This window comes from Scaptodrosophila lebanonensis, unplaced genomic scaffold (genome assembly GCF_003285725.1).
Source record: "Scaptodrosophila lebanonensis strain 11010-0011.00,11010-0021.00 unplaced genomic scaffold, SlebRS2 tig00000053-arrow-pilon, whole genome shotgun sequence".
In the NCBI taxonomy this organism is placed as follows: Eukaryota; Metazoa; Arthropoda; class Insecta; order Diptera; family Drosophilidae; genus Scaptodrosophila; species Scaptodrosophila lebanonensis.
This window is the reverse complement of record NW_022060548.1, coordinates 8,168,761-8,186,410: the sequence shown is the minus strand read 5'-3', so window position 1 is coordinate 8,186,410 and position 17,650 is coordinate 8,168,761. Positions and strand designations below refer to the sequence as shown.

The 17,650-nt window shown below is 36.3% G+C and overlaps 2 protein-coding genes across 6 annotated transcripts in view; one reads left to right on the top strand and one right to left on the bottom strand.

The window, feature by feature from the left end:
• LOC115623726 (TLD domain-containing protein 2) overlaps positions 1-17,020 on the bottom strand; it is a 127,050-nt gene extending 110,030 nt beyond the window's left edge. Inside the window, exon 1 of one of the 3 annotated variants that reach the window (XM_030518219.1) lies at positions 16,602-17,020. In XM_030518219.1, coding sequence (XP_030374079.1) covers positions 16,602-16,957 — 356 coding nt within the window. In that variant the 5' untranslated portion in view covers positions 16,958-17,020. The remainder of the gene's footprint in view (positions 1-16,601) is intronic. The other 2 variants (XM_030518220.1, XM_030518223.1) reach the window with 2 other exon arrangements.
• LOC115623729 (nuclear pore complex protein Nup154-like) lies at positions 915-6,823 on the top strand. Of its 3 annotated transcripts, none has more exons than XM_030518236.1 (5): positions 915-4,298; positions 5,137-5,252; positions 5,378-5,647; positions 6,474-6,603; positions 6,666-6,823. In XM_030518236.1, the coding sequence occupies exon 1, from the start codon at positions 963-965 to the stop codon at positions 4,272-4,274; it is 3,312 nt and encodes a 1,103-aa protein (XP_030374096.1). In that variant the 5' UTR covers positions 915-962; the 3' UTR covers positions 4,275-4,298; positions 5,137-5,252; positions 5,378-5,647; positions 6,474-6,603; positions 6,666-6,823. The 3 variants fall into 3 exon arrangements, with proteins under 3 accessions (XP_030374096.1, XP_030374097.1, XP_030374098.1); XM_030518237.1 differs by having other exon boundaries at positions 5,137-5,256; XM_030518238.1 differs by lacking the exon at positions 5,137-5,252.
• Positions 17,021-17,650: the final 630 nt, after the last annotated feature.

Here is a 17,650-nt window from a genome sequence, read left to right as displayed (position 1 = left end):
TAACCTTTCTTAATAGCAGGCTTACTTAAATATTTTCTGACCTAGCCTTATGCTACTGATCCCTTACTTAAGCTCTTCTTAAACGATGTAAATCTACATAGATAAGGTTAGTCAGGGGTATGTCCCTAGCTCGCTCAGGCCTAGCTTTGGTTCGTAATGATGCCATCTAGAAGTTTGGATGTTTTTATAAATATCCCTCGGCTTCTTGTCGTTGATAAAGCCGATTGGTTCTGGAGGAAAATTTCAGTAAATCAGTATTTCCGCCTCCTCCTCATTCCGACAGCTTTGATAGAAGTCGTACCATCCAGTCCCCGGTAATAGCCCTAAACACGGCCTAGCAGTGGCTTTTGATTAGCTTGCAAAGCTTTCTACAGTTATCCTGTATGACCCTATGACCAAGGACCCATGTGAGGTAGACAGAGAATAGTGATGCTATCTCGCAAAGAGATCTACGACTGTTCTGTTGGTTTCTTAAAAGTGGTAAGTCAATAAACCAATCCTTACTCAATTCTCACCTAAACTTTGCGAATTAAGCCGGCCTCAACGACCTTGACCATGTCTTACATAATATAAGAACATCCCCTTATGCGGAACTTAATTCCAAGCTGATCATTTTTATCTAGTTTAAATAAGTCTACCGAGCTCAATGGACTTCAACAAACCTAATCTTACAACACTTAGCCATGAGCTAACCTTATTTGGTAAATCTCATAAAAGCCATCTATCCACAAATTAACTTAACAACATAATTCTAATCCCAACTTAATAAACATTCCAAAACCTATTCAGTACTAAACCCATATCTAAACCCAACCTTGAGAGTAGTAGCATATCCCAAAACAATCAACAACATTTTATTATTATTGTCCAAATTTTAAGTTAATTTAAAGTGTAATTTTTAGTAACATTTAGTTTGTAGCGTCCAAGCATTTTATAGTCCGATTTTTACAAAAACGACCACAATGAATACATCGAAGGCGAAGCTGGACTTGCTGGCTGTTGGACATAAGTTGGATTGGCATGGCAATCGTGATGGACAGAAGTCGGGGTGGTTGGAGTCTATAAGAATCAGTAAACAGGGAGACATAACAACGAGTGGTCTCAATGGCTGTGATTACCAGAGCTTGGGAAACTTGACTTCGGATCCACTCCACAGTTTCAAGCAACTTAGAACTGTGAGCAAATCAGCAAATCCGGATGAGGTTGCGGAACAATTGAAGCAAAGCAATTGTCGCCACAAGATGGGACTGTTTCCTGAAATCGGAAGAGCTTGGCTGGCAATCGAATCGAAAATCTATTTGTGGACCTACGATGGTGCTATGGATGTTACCCATTATGATGAGTTGACGCACAAAATTGAATGCGTTTGCTTAGTGAGACCCAAAAAGGGGGTTTTTGTGGAGTCTGTTAAGTATTTGTTGTTGCTCGCAACGTCCATGGAAGTCACTGTATTGGGGGTTACTTTCGGAGAAGAGAACAGCCAGTTGACGGAAACAGGATTGCCCGAAAATAATGAATGCCCCCAAATGAAGCTAATGGAGAGTCCTGTTTTCGTTCTGAGCAACCATAATGTCCCCATAACTGCGATGCAGGGGAGTCGGGATGGACGCATCTTTTTGGCTGGACGCGATGGATGCCTCTATGAGTTTCATTATCAGTCGTCTTTTTGTTGGATCGGCGGCAAACGTGGCAAAATAATTAATCTATCACAGAGCATTGTCACTCATTGGGTATCAAGTTTTGTGAGAATGTTCGCAGATGTGGATCCCATCACAAGGATTGCGATTGATAATAGTCGTAGCTTGCTTTACACTCTGACCGAAAATAGTGACATCGAAGCGTGGGATTTGGGCGAGGATTATACTAAGGTACGCAGAATTGGCAAAATCAACGAATACTGTATTGTCTGCCAAGCCGTTCATGCGATCAGATGCCGTTTTATCCATGCGACAATCTTTAGGTCCATAAAAGCGATTTGCCCTTTGAGTATAGAGGATGCAAAAAACTTAAACCTACTGGCAATCACACAAAGCGGTGCGCGTTTGTACTTCTCCACGACATCCCTAGATGGTCAAAAGCAGACTCGGGGTTTATATTTGTTGCACGTTCGTCTCCCTCCCGGATATACAAGAAATGCGACAACGACAAAGCCCAAAAAAGTGTACGCAGCACTTTATAAGGGGGGCACAACAGTGCTGCTTAGTAGTGAGAAGCAGCAACTACTTTGGTCCGTGAGCGCAACAACCTTCACGGGTTTTCCATATTACGTGGAGTCTACGGAACTGGAAACACTGGAGGGAGTAACATGGGATTTGGCAACCTATCAAGATCCTTGCCAAGCCGCACACAACTCATTCCTGAGGAATATGCGCCGTCCAAGCAAACTTGTGCTCTTAACTAAGGAGGGTACACAGATCATAGAGTTACTTAAGTCCACTGATATGCTGGAACAGCTGTTATTGACTTCTGGGGGCCCCCAACACAAGGCGGTACAAATGTATTTTCGTACGCAAACGGAACGGGAGGCTTGCGCCTCGGCTCTATTGCTGGCCACATCAGACGAACATGGGGGACGCGCAATAGCCAGATGGGCAACGGAAGCCTTTTTGGTTTACGGTGGCGAGCCCTGCCTACCAATGACTCCTATGGGCAGGCCCCAGAACATCATCGTTCTTTTCTCGGCCAAACATGATGGGCTATATCTGTATATATCGCGTCTATTACGCCCCATCTGGCAACTGAATTGCGTTGATGACGAGCTATGCTCTACACTAAGCCCTAACGATTGCTCTCAGCTGCTGGAGGAGTTAAAGTCCTTGCGTACTTTTCTCGTAATTCTATCGGCTATCGATGTAAATGGCCAATCAACCAATAGTTATATGTCTCTTAAGATAATGGCTAATAATCACATTGTCGCAGAGAAGGCTCTACTAGAGGAAATGCGTTCGCTCTCAGCCTTAAATCAGTTCATCAGACATACTTCTGAGGTGATCGCTTTGTGGAAACTTCTGCTGGAACATCGGTTTCAAACACTATGCCGGCAACTTAGTTGTGATCAGCAGGCAATTCTTCAGAGCTGCACATTTCGAGACTTGCTGCTCACACGCTCCGAGGTGTATACATTTCTGATAATCTCGCTGGTGGATCACTATTTTAAGGACAGCACGAGTCTGAGCGAGGTTTCGATAGGTTTGCGTGAAGTCTGTCCCAATCTTTACCGACACGAAGATGTCGTTATTCATAGAGCTACTGAAACACTCATGAGGGCTAAAGTCTGTACTAATGCCGTGGAAAAGGATCACAAGCTACGCATTGCTCTGCAAATGTATAAGGATGCGGCCCCGTTCTTGCCGCTGCACAGCATCTGTGAGGAATTTATAGTGGCGGGATTTTATGAGGGGGTTGTGGAACTTGTTGTTATATGCGCCGCCGAAAGTGATCCAGACGAGTTGGGTATACAGTATTATAACAATGATGAGTGTTCCAAGCAGAGCAAAGGCTACGATCACTATTGCAAGCGAATGAGTTATTATAAGGAAGTGGAATTAATGTTAGATCATATAAAGAGCATTAATCAGCCGCAGGATAAAAATGAGGAGCATTTCTTCGATTGCAGTTCTTCACTGAATGTTAGCGTTGCGAAGGAGAGCTCTGTCACAAACATAATATCACTAGTTTTGCCATTTAAGGATCCTCTACTGCATGTCACGCTCTATGAGTGGATGCTCTCGCAGGATATGACTGAAGAGTTGCTGGCCATATCGGAGCAAACTCTAGGCGTCTATCTGTGTCACAAGCTAAGTCGCAATCCAGAAAGTCTAAGCTTAATCGAACTGCTGTGGAAGTATTACGAGAAAAATGGACAACACATGCGGGCAGCGCAAATTTTAGGCAAATTGGCCATCTGCCATCAAAATATATCCTTAGAGGTGCGCATTGAATATTTAAAACTTGCCATTATATGCATGCAGAATGAGAAGGTTTGTTGCACCAAAAAGACGGAAATATTCCTAAAAGAACTGGAAAACAAATATGATATTGCGAGGCTTCAACTATCCATTTTAAACACCTTGCTGTTGAAAGCGCAAACGAATCAGGCAGCGACTATTGCGGTGAATAAACTGAATCATCAGCTCTACAATGTAGAGCAGCTAAATCGGCAGTTCGCTATACCCTTTCATCTAGTGGATTGCCAAGCGGCACTCTTTTATTACACCCATCAGAACGATTCAAAACTCATGGACACCGTATGGCCGAGCATGGACAGTAAATAGGAAAGTTTCTCCTTCAAAAACTAAGTACGAGTATATATCTAATTTTTATACCCTGTACCCAAAGGGTACAAGGGTATATTAGTTTTGTGCGAGTGCACATGGAACACACAGAAGGAGGCTTGGTAGACCCCACAAAGTATATATATTCTTGATCAGCATGACAAGCCGAGTCGATATAGCCATGTCCGTCTGTCCGTCTGTCCGTCTGTCCGTCTGTCTGTCTGTCTGTCTGTCTGTATGAACGCAAGGATCTCCGAAAGTATAAGAGCTAGAATAACCAAACTTGGTATACAGATTCTCCTGAGACCGAGAAAGGACGAGTTTGTTCATTTTTTCTGATCCACCCCCCCACTCCCCCCCTATTAACGATTTTCTATAACTCCCGTAATTCTTGGAATTTTGAACTAAAATTTGGTAGACACATCCAGTTAGTAATTGTATATCCGTATACCAAGTTTCATTATGATAGAATGATCGGAAAGAAAGTTATAGCCATATAACCAGGCCCAATGCACACATACATACATATGTACAAGTACACAAACACGCTTAAGGCACGATTCTGATGTAAATGTAAATGTATCTATGCATGCATGGAATATTTAGTTAATTAATTAAATTAATTTAGTTAATTAATTAAATTAATTTAGTTAATTAATTAAATTAATTAATTAAATTAATTAATTTAATTAAATTAATTAATTAATTTAATTAAATTAATTTAATTACTTTTTTGTGGGGTGGTACAGGGTATTTAAGAGTTGAGCCTGCTCGACTTTAGCATTCCTTTCTTGTTTAATGCGTGGTGTTGTCAGAGTCCGAGTGTTTTAGCATATCTTTGTATATTTATTATTTTATATAGCCGCCCAATAAACCTGTGAGCATAAGTCTATCAAAAATGTTTGCACAACACAGAGAGGGGCCGAAAACCACACGCGTCAGCGTTTGTTAGACATATGTACTATATAGTATATGTTTGTAAGTATGTATCTTTAAAATTCAGGTAAACAATTTGGCTAAGTGCATTTCGCTGCTACGGCCTATCTGTATGCCTCGTATATAATTCTACAAAACGCTTAGATAAAGAATAAATTTCGTCGCAGTTAGCAAGCAACAAAATAACGAAGAATACATAAATTGTTTGTTTACGAAATGTCAACTAAAATGTCAGCGCCAGCAGCAACAACAACAACAACAACAACAATGATAGACGATGCTACAGATATACGTAACTATGTACGAGTATATACATACTTGTATGTATGTGAGAAGTCTCCCTGCTTAATATGTCGCAGTCACATATTTAAATACATTTTGCAGTAGTTTTTACATAATTGTTTATACGCGAGTGGAGACCAAACAATTCTCAAAAGGTAATAAGCGAAATATTGGTGACCTATTTATTTTACTAAGAGCTATATTCATTTTGTTTAAAAATGTCAGCTATTTATCTTATATTTATCTTCTATCTATCTGATACCTATTTTTAATATACTAATCTTCTATCTATCTGCTACGTATCTTCTATCTATCATTTATTTATTTTCAGACTATTTTTTTCTATTTTCTAAATATTTTCTATCTATCTTACATTTACATATCTTCTATAAATATTATATTTATATACTATCTATAATTTATATATCTTTTATCTCATATCTTATCTTCTATCTATATTCTATCTATCTGCTGCCTATCTTCTATCTATATTCTATCTATCTGCTGCCTATATTCTATCTATCTTTTATTTATTTTCAGACTTTTGTCTATCTTCTATCTATTTTCTACCTATGCTACATTTACCGTCTATAAATATTATATTTATATACTATCATTTATATATCTTTTCTATCTAATCTTCTATCTATATGCTACCTATCTTCTATCTATCTTTCATTTTTTTTTATTTTCAGACTATATTTTCTACCTATCCTAAATTTATCTTCTATAAATATTTCATTCATATACTATCTATCTTTTATATATCTTTTATCTCATATCTTATCTTCCATCTATATTCGATCTATATTCGATCTATCTTCTATTTATCTTCTATCTATTTTATATTTATCTTCTCGTTCTATATAATTCGATCGAAATTTCCGTGCACTTGCATCGTCGATATATATATAAATATTTATATTTGCGTTTTGTATATTTGTTTGTGAAATTGTAAACTCCATTGTTGTCATCCTGGAGTTGCGGGAACAATGAAAGATGGTGGAGATATGGATGAAGTTTCATAACAGTTTTAGGTCAAACCCGATAAACCCAAGACGTATTGATGAACGAGAAGCGTCCTGAAGCCTAGTGGCCAGCAAAACAAATTGTATTCTTACAGGAATTTGAATGTTAGAATAAACTAATTGCTTACTAATTTTACATTTCTAGCTTCTGGCGAATTCTATTGCCACCTCTCGGATTTTTATATTTTCAACCACTGCAGACAAAAGTCTTGCCAGACTTTGTAATTTAGAAAGAATATCCGAATATAAATATTGCAATTTGTTGTTAATTGAAGAAATATGCAAATAAATTGGAAAACGTTTGATGACTTTGTTGCTTCGAATTGGGACGCCAACCTGTGACGAATATCCTCTAGAATGTCAAATGTCATAAATCAAAGCGAAAACGTAATTATCTGGCACGTGTGATGTATATTTCAACTGTCATGGGTATACGAGTTGGGTCAATATTTATAAGCTGTTGTGGTTACCTAAACAGCAGCAGCTATTAAAGTGCCACGAGCGGCACGTTTCTCTACAAACAGTGGCAACTTATCAAGTCAATTGGAAAGATTTACGAATGGTCGGTTTAGTTATATGGGGAATCATAATCAATATCGGAATGCTGAGCGCTCATCTTTGCAATGTTTTGTTGTCACAAAGTCCAACAATTTACATATCGAACGACTCTACTAATTGTGACCATTAATTTATATAAATTTCTAAACTATACTATATTCATAGATATGTATACTCGTATGTATATACGTGTGTAGAAAGACTTTTAACTTATTTGTACATTTGCACCCACATGTTTGTACAAATTGTCGGACCATTAATTTGAATACGGGGTCTCTTGATTGCCAATTGAAAGCGCGGATCGGTTGCCATTACAATGCAAAATATTGTGTTTGACAACAAAATTATAAGCAACGTTTATTTTTAAAAATGTCTCTCATGTACAGACTTTGTAGCTGTTGTTATTATTATTATTTAAAGTCGGTTTGATTAACGAATCGTGCCACGCCCAAGCCATGAGCTCCAACAACGACAAGGATGCAAAACAGTAATGAAAATTTGTGAGCGGCACATGGACGTAACATACATCCTCCGAAAGAGACAAAACCGCAACAACAACAAGAATGTTGGCCACAATGACAACAACACCGACATACATATACAACACCCATTGGATGCGCGCTAGTTGCATGCGCACCGTGGGGTAGAATTGATAGAAATTGAAAACATATACTATATACTTGAAAAAGTTGAAAGTTTTGTGTTTTTGTTTGACTGTATGATCGCTGGGATCTTGAATGGTATAGAAGCTAGCGCCACCAAACTTTGCATGAAAATTCTTCTTAGGCTGTTATATTAATTATTAATTTAATTTAATTAATTAACTAAATTAATTTAATTAAATAACTAAATATTAACTAATTATATAAAATATTCCATGCATGCATGCATACATACATTTACATTTACATCAGAATCGTGCCTTATGCGTGTTTGTGTACTCGTACATATGTATGTATGTGTGCATTGGGCCTGGTTATATGGCTATAACTTTCTTTCCGATCATTCTATCATAATGAAACTTGGTATACGGATATATTATTACTAACCTAATTGATGAAATGACTACCAAATTTTAGTTCAAAATTCCAAGAATTACGGGAGTTATAGAAAATCGGTAATAGGGGGGAGTGGGGGGTGTATCAGAAAAAATGAACAAACTCGTCCTTTCTCGGTCTCAGGAGAATCTGTATACCAAGTTTGGTTATTCTAGCTCTTATACTTTCGGAGATCCTTGCGTTCATACAGACAGACAGACGGACAGACAGACGGACAGACGGTCAGACGGACAGACGGACATGGTATATCGACTCGGCTTGTCATGCTGATCAAGAATATATATACTTTGTGGGGTCTACCAAGCCTCCTTCTGTGTGTTCCATGTGCACTCGCACAAAACTTATATACCCTTGTACCCTTTAGGTACAGGGTATAATTATTTATAAGAAATAAACGATCAAAAATGTTGAAAAACTATAGAACACACTGCCTATACTTAGTGTTAAGTTCTTTTAATAGTATCGATAGGAGTAATTTAATTCATAATTATGGAATAATGTTAATACAATCGATACTATCAACTGTCCTATATACTATTGGTGCGTATATTTGATAGTTAGCTGCTGAAAAAGGCTCTCTTTCATAATTTATGATGTTCTCATCAATTTACTTTCAAACCATTTAATAATTGTCCATACTCGAACAGCTTGTTAATAAGCCTATAGAATAATAGATAAACAATAATTGGTAACGAAATTATACTCTTACTACTAAAGAGAAGGAGTACTGAAATATACTAGATATGGCATTGGTGGATACACCCCATTATTACTATCATTATCATTATTGTAAAACGATTAGAATTCTATATCGAATATTTGCGCAATTCAGGTAAAAACGAAGGAAGGCATATGTAATAGATATCGATGTTTTAAAAGCTGCTAGAGACAGTAGCTAATTGGACTTTTTACACGTGCGTGTATATCAATATTTGATTTCCAAAATTGGTCTAGGAAGTAGCAAAATCTCAATAAAAAGATCTTAATAAATATCAGTTATAGACAAATTTCTTTTCCCAATATATATAACTGATTAAAATAAGTTATTTTAGTGTCTGCTTTTGATAATAGTATGTACGTTATCAACAATTCTTCTGCTCTTTTTTTTTTAAATATTCTAAATAGGAACGCACTGATAATACCTATTATAAATCATATTCTGCGAAACCTATGATGGAGGCCGCTTTTGATTGCTTTCGCAATCTAATTTAGAGACGCAATTAAGGCACTCACTAGATAACTTACTTATAATTATAATTGTACAAAATAAATTTCAGCTTTCTGAATTTCATAATATTTTTAATCGACACTACAATATGTGTACTTTGTTTACGGCCTATTCTGCAACAAACCTAAATAAAATCCTTGACTTTTTTATGGTATACAATCGCAAACAATAAATATTGATAATCCAAGTGCTTGCCATTATACATAAGGTGGGAATATAGGCGAGTGCAAACATACTTTATATGTAGCATGGGCGTGTACTTATAACACTATCTTTCTTGCAATCGGCGTGCGACAAGTTGGCGCTTCTCTTGGATGGGGTGAGTCAGACCCTCAGATCAAAAGTTACTTGGAGCGGCATGACTCAGAATTTTAATACATTTACCGATGTGGGTGAGATATGAACACAGGTGATCCCCAAACAAAAATGTCAAATCAATGTCAATCAATAAAAAATTATATTGTAGATTGCTAACTAAAGCACTAATTGTTATTTTTTAATTAATTGTACAACTTGTTATATTGACACACAAATATATGCCCCAAATAGGAATTAGTTGATATCATTTAACACTTAAATTGTTAAACGCCTGATCTTTGCTCGATCTGCCATTAAGCATAGGCATTATACAATATTTTATGAACAGTCGATCAAATTGCGATACAAATCAGTGCGGATTTGAAACTGCCAGGAACTGTTGAAATGTACCATCTGATTCTCACTCGGACTGGTTAAGAGAAACGACATTATATTGTACTTAAATACAATACTTTAATACTTTAATAAGATGCTCAAACCTCACTCGAATGTGAAAGAACGTGCTACCAAGCCAGGAACAACCATTTTATCGATTTGGTTTAAATGGACAAGTCTAAAATAATCATTAAAATATACTCAAGAATAATTTTGAGGAGCTTTAAAAGAATTTTAATAGTTTAGTTTGCTTGAATTTAAAAAGAGGCAGAGTTAAGAGAACAAATCAAATAAATATGGAATTTGCTGCCATATTCTTTTCTTCCTTGACTTATTATTTATGACTAAAATATATCTCACATTTATATAAATATGTAAGTATCTGTATTTTAAAGAATTAGCTTTGCCGTTGCTCCAAAAAAGGCGGACACATTGTCCACTTAGTGTGTGAGTCTGGAATTGAAATCATCGTTGGCTTAGGTTTATTTAATCAATCAGAATCAAAACATTAACTGTTTTAACATTAAATGATAAAAAATGTCTTTGATTTTAAAGTTTTATTTTAAAATTTATGGGAAGCACATCTTAATTGTATATTACTTTTATTATCAAACTAAAACTTTAATGTACATATAAAGTTATCGATTACCGTATTGTCGATTTATTTTAAGCAACTCTACAGAATCTTAGAAATACCTGTTTTTTAAATTTTTATTTACAGCATAATGTTTGATAACATTTCTAGCCAATATTTGGTGTCACTGTGCAAATCGATGCAAATTATGGCCAAAACAATGCCCACAACAACAACAACAACCATTGCAACAGCAATAAAAACAACGACTTACAGCCATGTTTGCCGCTGACAGGCGCACCGATGTAGCGACTGAGCTTCGTCACAGCTGCAAGTGAAAGTCAAACATGAAATGCTTTTAGACACGAGCACACACACCAACACACACACAGTTTAGCAGCTATTTAGGGATGGGGCAAGGGAACGGCAGTGCGCTGCTGACAGGCAACACCCGACAGGCTCTGGGGGCAGTGTTGATGACGGCTATTATCGTGCATCGTGTTTCAGGGTCAACTGCTATTTACAGTGTGTATGGAAGCATTTGTTGCCCACACCCTCCTACCCACCCCCCCCCCCCCCTCCTTCCCCACCACCCTTCTACCCATCTATGTAACGACAACGACAATTTGCCATTATTACGAAACAAGCGCAACAACGACGCAATGCAAAATGTTTCCAAAAAGGATTAGCATGTGCATGCCAAATGGCACATTAAGGTCGGACCGATGTTACGAGTATGCCCAAGACTAAAAGACCCACCCACCCATTCATCCAGCCATCCAGTCATCCACTCACCCATTAGCAATACCGCCCAAAACTCTAGACGGCCATTATCATCATCATCATTGAGACGTGTTTTGAATTTTTATTGGCAACACTTTGCGTACAATTTGATTATGAACTTCATAAAAAATCATTCACACATCATTTTTAATTGAATCTCAGACGGAGCGACGTTCTACTCTCCACCTAATTTTTGGTGGGACAGACACTTGGTTTGGTTGTGTTACTGAGCCGAAAGTGCGGTGGGCGTTTGTTATATTTTAATTAGCAAATACCCACGATCATAATGTGTGTGGAAGTCCCCAGAGCTGGGCTGAGTGTGAATTGATTTAAGGCCTCAAGGGGTCTTGTGGGCGTTTAAGCATTCGACCATTTAGAATATCAAATTAAACTGGTTTACTCAAGATTCGAATGCCTTGTAGGACAAATATAAATATTTATTGTGGACTCTGTTCTTAGACGAGCTAAATGAAAATACTAACTAATAAAGCAACTTAATATCTTATGTTTATAAATTGACTTTAAAAACCGCGCAATCACGTATGGAAATTGATGAAAGTCTAGTTTAAGGTCAAGTTGGTATGTCTTTGTAATGCCTTTCAGTTTCCATACACACTCGTACATTGTTAAATAAATGCCATATTAAAACCTTAATAAATCACAACTTTTTTTTTCAAATTTAGATAATTGCCAACTACCCACCTATTGCGGTTTGCTGCCATCTAATACTCGTATGTAAATATTAGTTGACGGTTGTGTAATTTAATTGCCACGTACTCGTATACAAGGAACTTCCTTAAATCAAAATGCAACAGCTGCCGCTTAAGCAACAACCCACACACACATACATACATACACGTAAATACAGATGAACATATATGTATAAATATATAAGCATATATAAATGCATTTTTGTTGAGTTTATGGAGAGAGAGGGAAAAAAGGCACCATAAATTGTTGACTTAAGTGCAACGACGACGACGACGACGATGACGATGACGACGCCTTCAAGTGCTTCAGAGAAGCGACAAAAAGCGGCCAAACAACTTGAAAAGGCTTCGCAGACAAAGCAAATGCCAGTGCCTGGCAGGCACAGGGAAAAGAAAAAGGTGAGCACCTGTTAGGGGGGGAGGGGTGTAAAGCTTAAGCTGCACAAACATATAAAAAGGTGCACAATCAAGGCCAACTAAAAAGGATTTCAAGGTTAAATTACAACAACCGCAGACAGAGACAGCGACGTGACGCTGTGGCAGCGTCTGGTTTTTTTTCACTGCTCTTTATTTTCGTTTTTTGGACACGTTTGTGGCAAGGCCAGCACACAAAGCTGTTTAAAAGGAAGCTCCATAAGCCAGCAGCATGCAGTTGTTGTAGAACAAGTTTTCTTGTTTATGCAAGTCACTTGCAACAAAGAACTGGGAAGCCAAAAGCATAACTTTGCTGCTCGCTCAGATGGTCAATGCATCAGCCTAACCAACGCCCTCTACACACTCCTCACTCACACACACACACACAAGCACACGCATGCATAGTGTGTATGTATAGGCATATATGGACACATATTAATACGCAGTTGCCCCGTTCACATTTCTCATTCTTTGCAAACTATGCGCAACTTTCAAGGTCAAATTACTTGAGCGATGCCGACAACAACAACAACAACAATAACATCAACGACAATAACAACATGAACAAGAACAGCAGTGACAACAATAACAACAAAAGTATGCGTCGACTATATAAAATTCTATAATGAAACAGACTTGTTTTTATGCGCATAGAACATGAAGTGAAAGTTTCCAAGAAAACGACAAAATATTAAGCATACGCTCCGTGTGCATGACAATATTATATTGTAAGGCTGTGTGTAAAAAATTACAGTGCACGCTCGATACAAATATCCAGAAGAACATTAATGTCATGACAGCCCGACTCTTGAATACTCTTTAGCCAATTTCCCTTATCACAATTTTATTAACTTTATAGTAACAAAGGGCATTGATTTTGATAAATGAAACTTATAAATACCAAAATTGTTTACGATATTCAAATAAATAGAGATGTCTTTGGTACTAAGCTGGATTTCTGCATATATTGTTCCTACATATGACAGCTATATGATTTAAAAAACCGATTTTGATACAACTTTGGTACGAGGCATGGTATAAAACTAAATAATAAATCATTTGCTTGATATATCTTTGCAAGCAAAAAAGTAATCTTACTAAGAGTGATTTTTGGCCATATAACTATTTACGTAACGCCCAAATTTTAGCTTGAAAGTGGTGTTATTTTCAGAGATATTTCTGGCTGCTTTGCATTTAATTAAATTTAATATTTTGCACCGCATTAGACTAATTATGAGAAAATATTTTCAATAAGTCTCTGAGATGCTTTCGAATCAGTAAAGATGCCGTTTTGAACTGACTATACAGCCGAGAAACAATTTTGCACCAAAATACTTTCAAAACCGGTTGAAAAATACTTGTAGTTCCAAACTGATTCAACTTATTAAAAATGTTTGATCGCCAAGAATTTGATTTAAGTCTGTGCCGTAATTTGGAGAAATACTTGTACATTCTTGGATAGTGGTTTGCGTTTTACAGACCTAATCTAAGCAAAGCTTTGAAGCCTGCGTGTTCAGTTCTTCGACGTACCACTCTACTATTGGTATATAGATATATACTCCTAGCATAGAATAACTTTGTTCAACTTTTACTTTTGTGCTGCTGCTGCTGGTGTCGGCGTATGGAATTTTTTACGCTGCCCCAACAGAAATGTCAAAAAAGTTTCCAACATCGTTTATTTCTTCTATTTCTTTTCTCGTTCCCTCTGTCTGTGTGTCGCAAACTTTGGGGCTGCCTAACTTTAATTTCTGCGTATATATATAAAAACATCATTTATGATACCAAGGCTTCACACACGTGTGCCAAATGTGGCCACGGAATTTGTTTTTCCTTCTCGCCTCATGTTTCAACGAAAATTCAACAAAATAATTAGGTTTTCCTTTTTGTAAATAAGTTCGATGACTTCTAGTAATTGCTGTAAGTGGTTGATTACATAAAACCTGCGATTATGCAACCTTAACCTTTTTTTGTTGCTCGTCTTTTTTGTTGTTGTTGCTGTTTTTGTTATGGCTGAATGGTCAGTGCTTTTCCTGGCTCCAAGCCCACCATTGTCCCCGTCTCAGCACTTCAATCCTTGCCACCCATTTGATGTTGAAATTAAAATGTCAAATTTAATTGATTTATAGTCGCTGCGCTGGCCTCTGATTCATTTGACTGTTACATTTAAATTGCACAACTCTTTCTCTCTCTTTTTCTTCTTCCATTGTTGTTATTGTGGTAGCATTTATTTCTCAGCCTTTTGCTTTCGTTTTCATGGCACTTAATGCGTAAACGTCCGTTCGTCAATCACTTTTGTCAAGTTTTTGTTACGAGCGAGGCACGCGCACACAAAAAAGGGCGACAGCTGAAACGGGTACTACATTTTATCCGAATAATTTATTTGTGTGTATGTGTGTGTGTGCGAAATAAAATTTATTTACTATGCAAAATGTTTTCGCAAAAATAATTGCCATATTGATGTACTGCGAGGCGTTATTCTCACTCAGTTATTTGGTTTATGTTTTTTTTTTTTTTTGTGTACCGGCATCAGCCTTCATGTTCAGATAAATACTTGTGTATGAGAGATTCTAACGGTACATACTATAGATATAATCAAGACCAATCTTTTGATATTACATACAATCTAATTATAAATATAAATATGTAATATAGGCACAGCTTTTCTTTAATCTGTTCAATTTTGTGTGATATAGTACAGTGAGTATTTCTTCAGGAACTTTTTCTCTAGGGTTTGAATTCTAAAGAGGGGTGTTTACATAGAATAACATCTCTCTAGCAGTTGCTTTAGTAGGTTTTGTATTCTAAAGTGTATTTTTTTAAAGAAATTATCCAAACACAAAAATTGTTTATTGTTGCTTTAAAGTTGTTAAAACTTTTTCTTGATTGTATATTGATTTTTCTTCTCGATGGAAATGATTGATTTTGTATTAATTGAAAATAAAACAATGAATTACTATGTATGAGTATTTAATATATAGATACTCTAGATTCAAGTTTTAGTAATCAACTTTATGATTCTAAAATAGATAACTCCGATTTTAAAAAGCTTAAAACTAGTTGAATAAAGTAAATATCCAATTATATAGATATTTTCTCTTTCTTCTTCTTACGAATCATCGACGCTTAAGCAATGAATATTAGGAGAAACTACAGATTCAATTTAAGAACCCAACAAACATTTTCGTGAATTTTTTTATAATTTAGGGAACCCAGTTACTAAAGTCTTTGAAAAGCGGCAAGCTTTCGAAATCAACAAACAATTTTGAGATTATTTTTGTCATTTTGGGGATTGAAAGAAGCAGAAAAGATCTGAAAAAAGATTTTTTTTTCGAAATATCTTGATTGTTTTAATTCTGATTTGCGTTCTATGCACATTTTAATATTCAAAATTATTATTGAGATTTTGAGGATCGAAACGAGTAGTAGAGATTTCAGTTCAATTATTACACATCTCCAAATCATAATCATATTCCTAAAAGTTATCTGTATGGTATATGATGCTACAAACGTAGTGTTATAATTTCTTAATGATTTTTGTTTTAACTTACCATTTATAAAATAAGATTTGCAGCTTAAGTTTAATTTGGGAATGTTCAACTATTTATTTGTTTGCATAAGGATTGTGCAACAATTGTTGTGCATTTTTTGGGTGTTGCGTAATATCAGCAATTAATGGGAATTATATAGTCGAAAAATTCATTTGTGCAGGGCTACTTAAGGTCTACAAATTGCAAAAGCCTTCAAGTTCAAGTTTTTGAAGCTACGATTACGTGGTGCATTAATTGTCGGGGGTAAGTGTTAATTTTTTTTTTTTTTTATTATTATTGTCAATAAATTTGTGAGAATTGTGGAAATTTCAAAAAAACTACAGAAGTTTGTAATTAATTTGAAACTCGACTACAGAAAATTTTCGAACGCAACTAATTTGTTTTTGGGGAAAAAAAAGAATTGAACAAAACGCTACCGGAAATGCAATTTCATAAATAAATGTTCGACTTTTCAAAAACAGAAGGAGAAAATTGTAATAAAAAAGATTTGAAAGCATCAACTACGTTGGACTTACTGCCAGGAGAAGCTGCCGGTGATGCCATCTTTGAGACGATCGCGCAGAGAACGCTGTCGACTTGGTCCCGACCCGGTGAGTGGCGGCATTGGATTCTCGGCCCCACCATCCTCCATCACAGTGGCTATATTTGAGGCAGATGTGGAAAAGTGGGAGCCAGAGTGTTCCATGATGGGCGGCTGTTGGGGATGATGGTGGTGGTGGTGGTGCTGGTGATGTGGCGAGCCAGGGGTCGCTTGTTGCTGCTGCTGCTGTTGTTGTTGTTGTTGTTGCTGTTGGTGCTGCTGATGCAAGGGCGAGTCTCTGTTGTTGAAATTGCGGCGCACGCCGTGACGGGGCGAATTTTCGCGAGACATTTTGTAATTGTCAATTGGTTTGTTGTTGTAGTTGTAGTAATGGTTGTTGTTGTAGTTGTAGTTGGTTGTTGTTGTTGTTATTTATATTGAATTAGCAACAAAAATTTTGCATAAAACAATTAGAAGCAAATATGTTGTTACAAATTAGTTCAAATTGCAGCCAATTTGTAAAAGTTTTCTATTGTTTTTTTGTTTTTTTGTTTACAATTTAATAAATAAAACATATGCTGAACGAGCGATTTGGACTTGCGTTTGATTTTTGTTTTTGTATATATTATTATTAAATATCTTGCTTAGGTGGTGAGTTTATTTTAATTGCACATAGAGCCAAAAATTGTTAAAAACGGTGTAACTTGTTGCTTTTTATTGGGAGAGCAGGAATTTAAAAATTATTTCAAAAATTATTATAAGAAAAAATATTTAGTTAGTCGATTTGAGTTGAATAGAAAAATATTTATAGCATACGCGACATTTATAAGTAGTATTTTAGTAGAAGAGCTGTGTGTGTGTGGGATATTGAAGAAATTTGTATCGGGTATATGTCTCGGCTGGGTTTGTGTCTGGACTGTGTTTAAAAGTAGTTAATGAAAAGTGCAAAGGTTTTTAGAAAGTATGCCTTAAAGAGTTTTGTGCAAAAGTCAAGATATTTGGTATTAAACAATAATTAAGGAAGAACAAGAAAAAATTGTTACG

Excerpts from the sequence above, each read along its gene's own strand:
- LOC115623729 (XM_030518238.1), top strand. The coding sequence starts at position 963 with ATGAATACATCGAAGGCGAAGCTGGACTTGCTGGCTGTTGGACATAAG.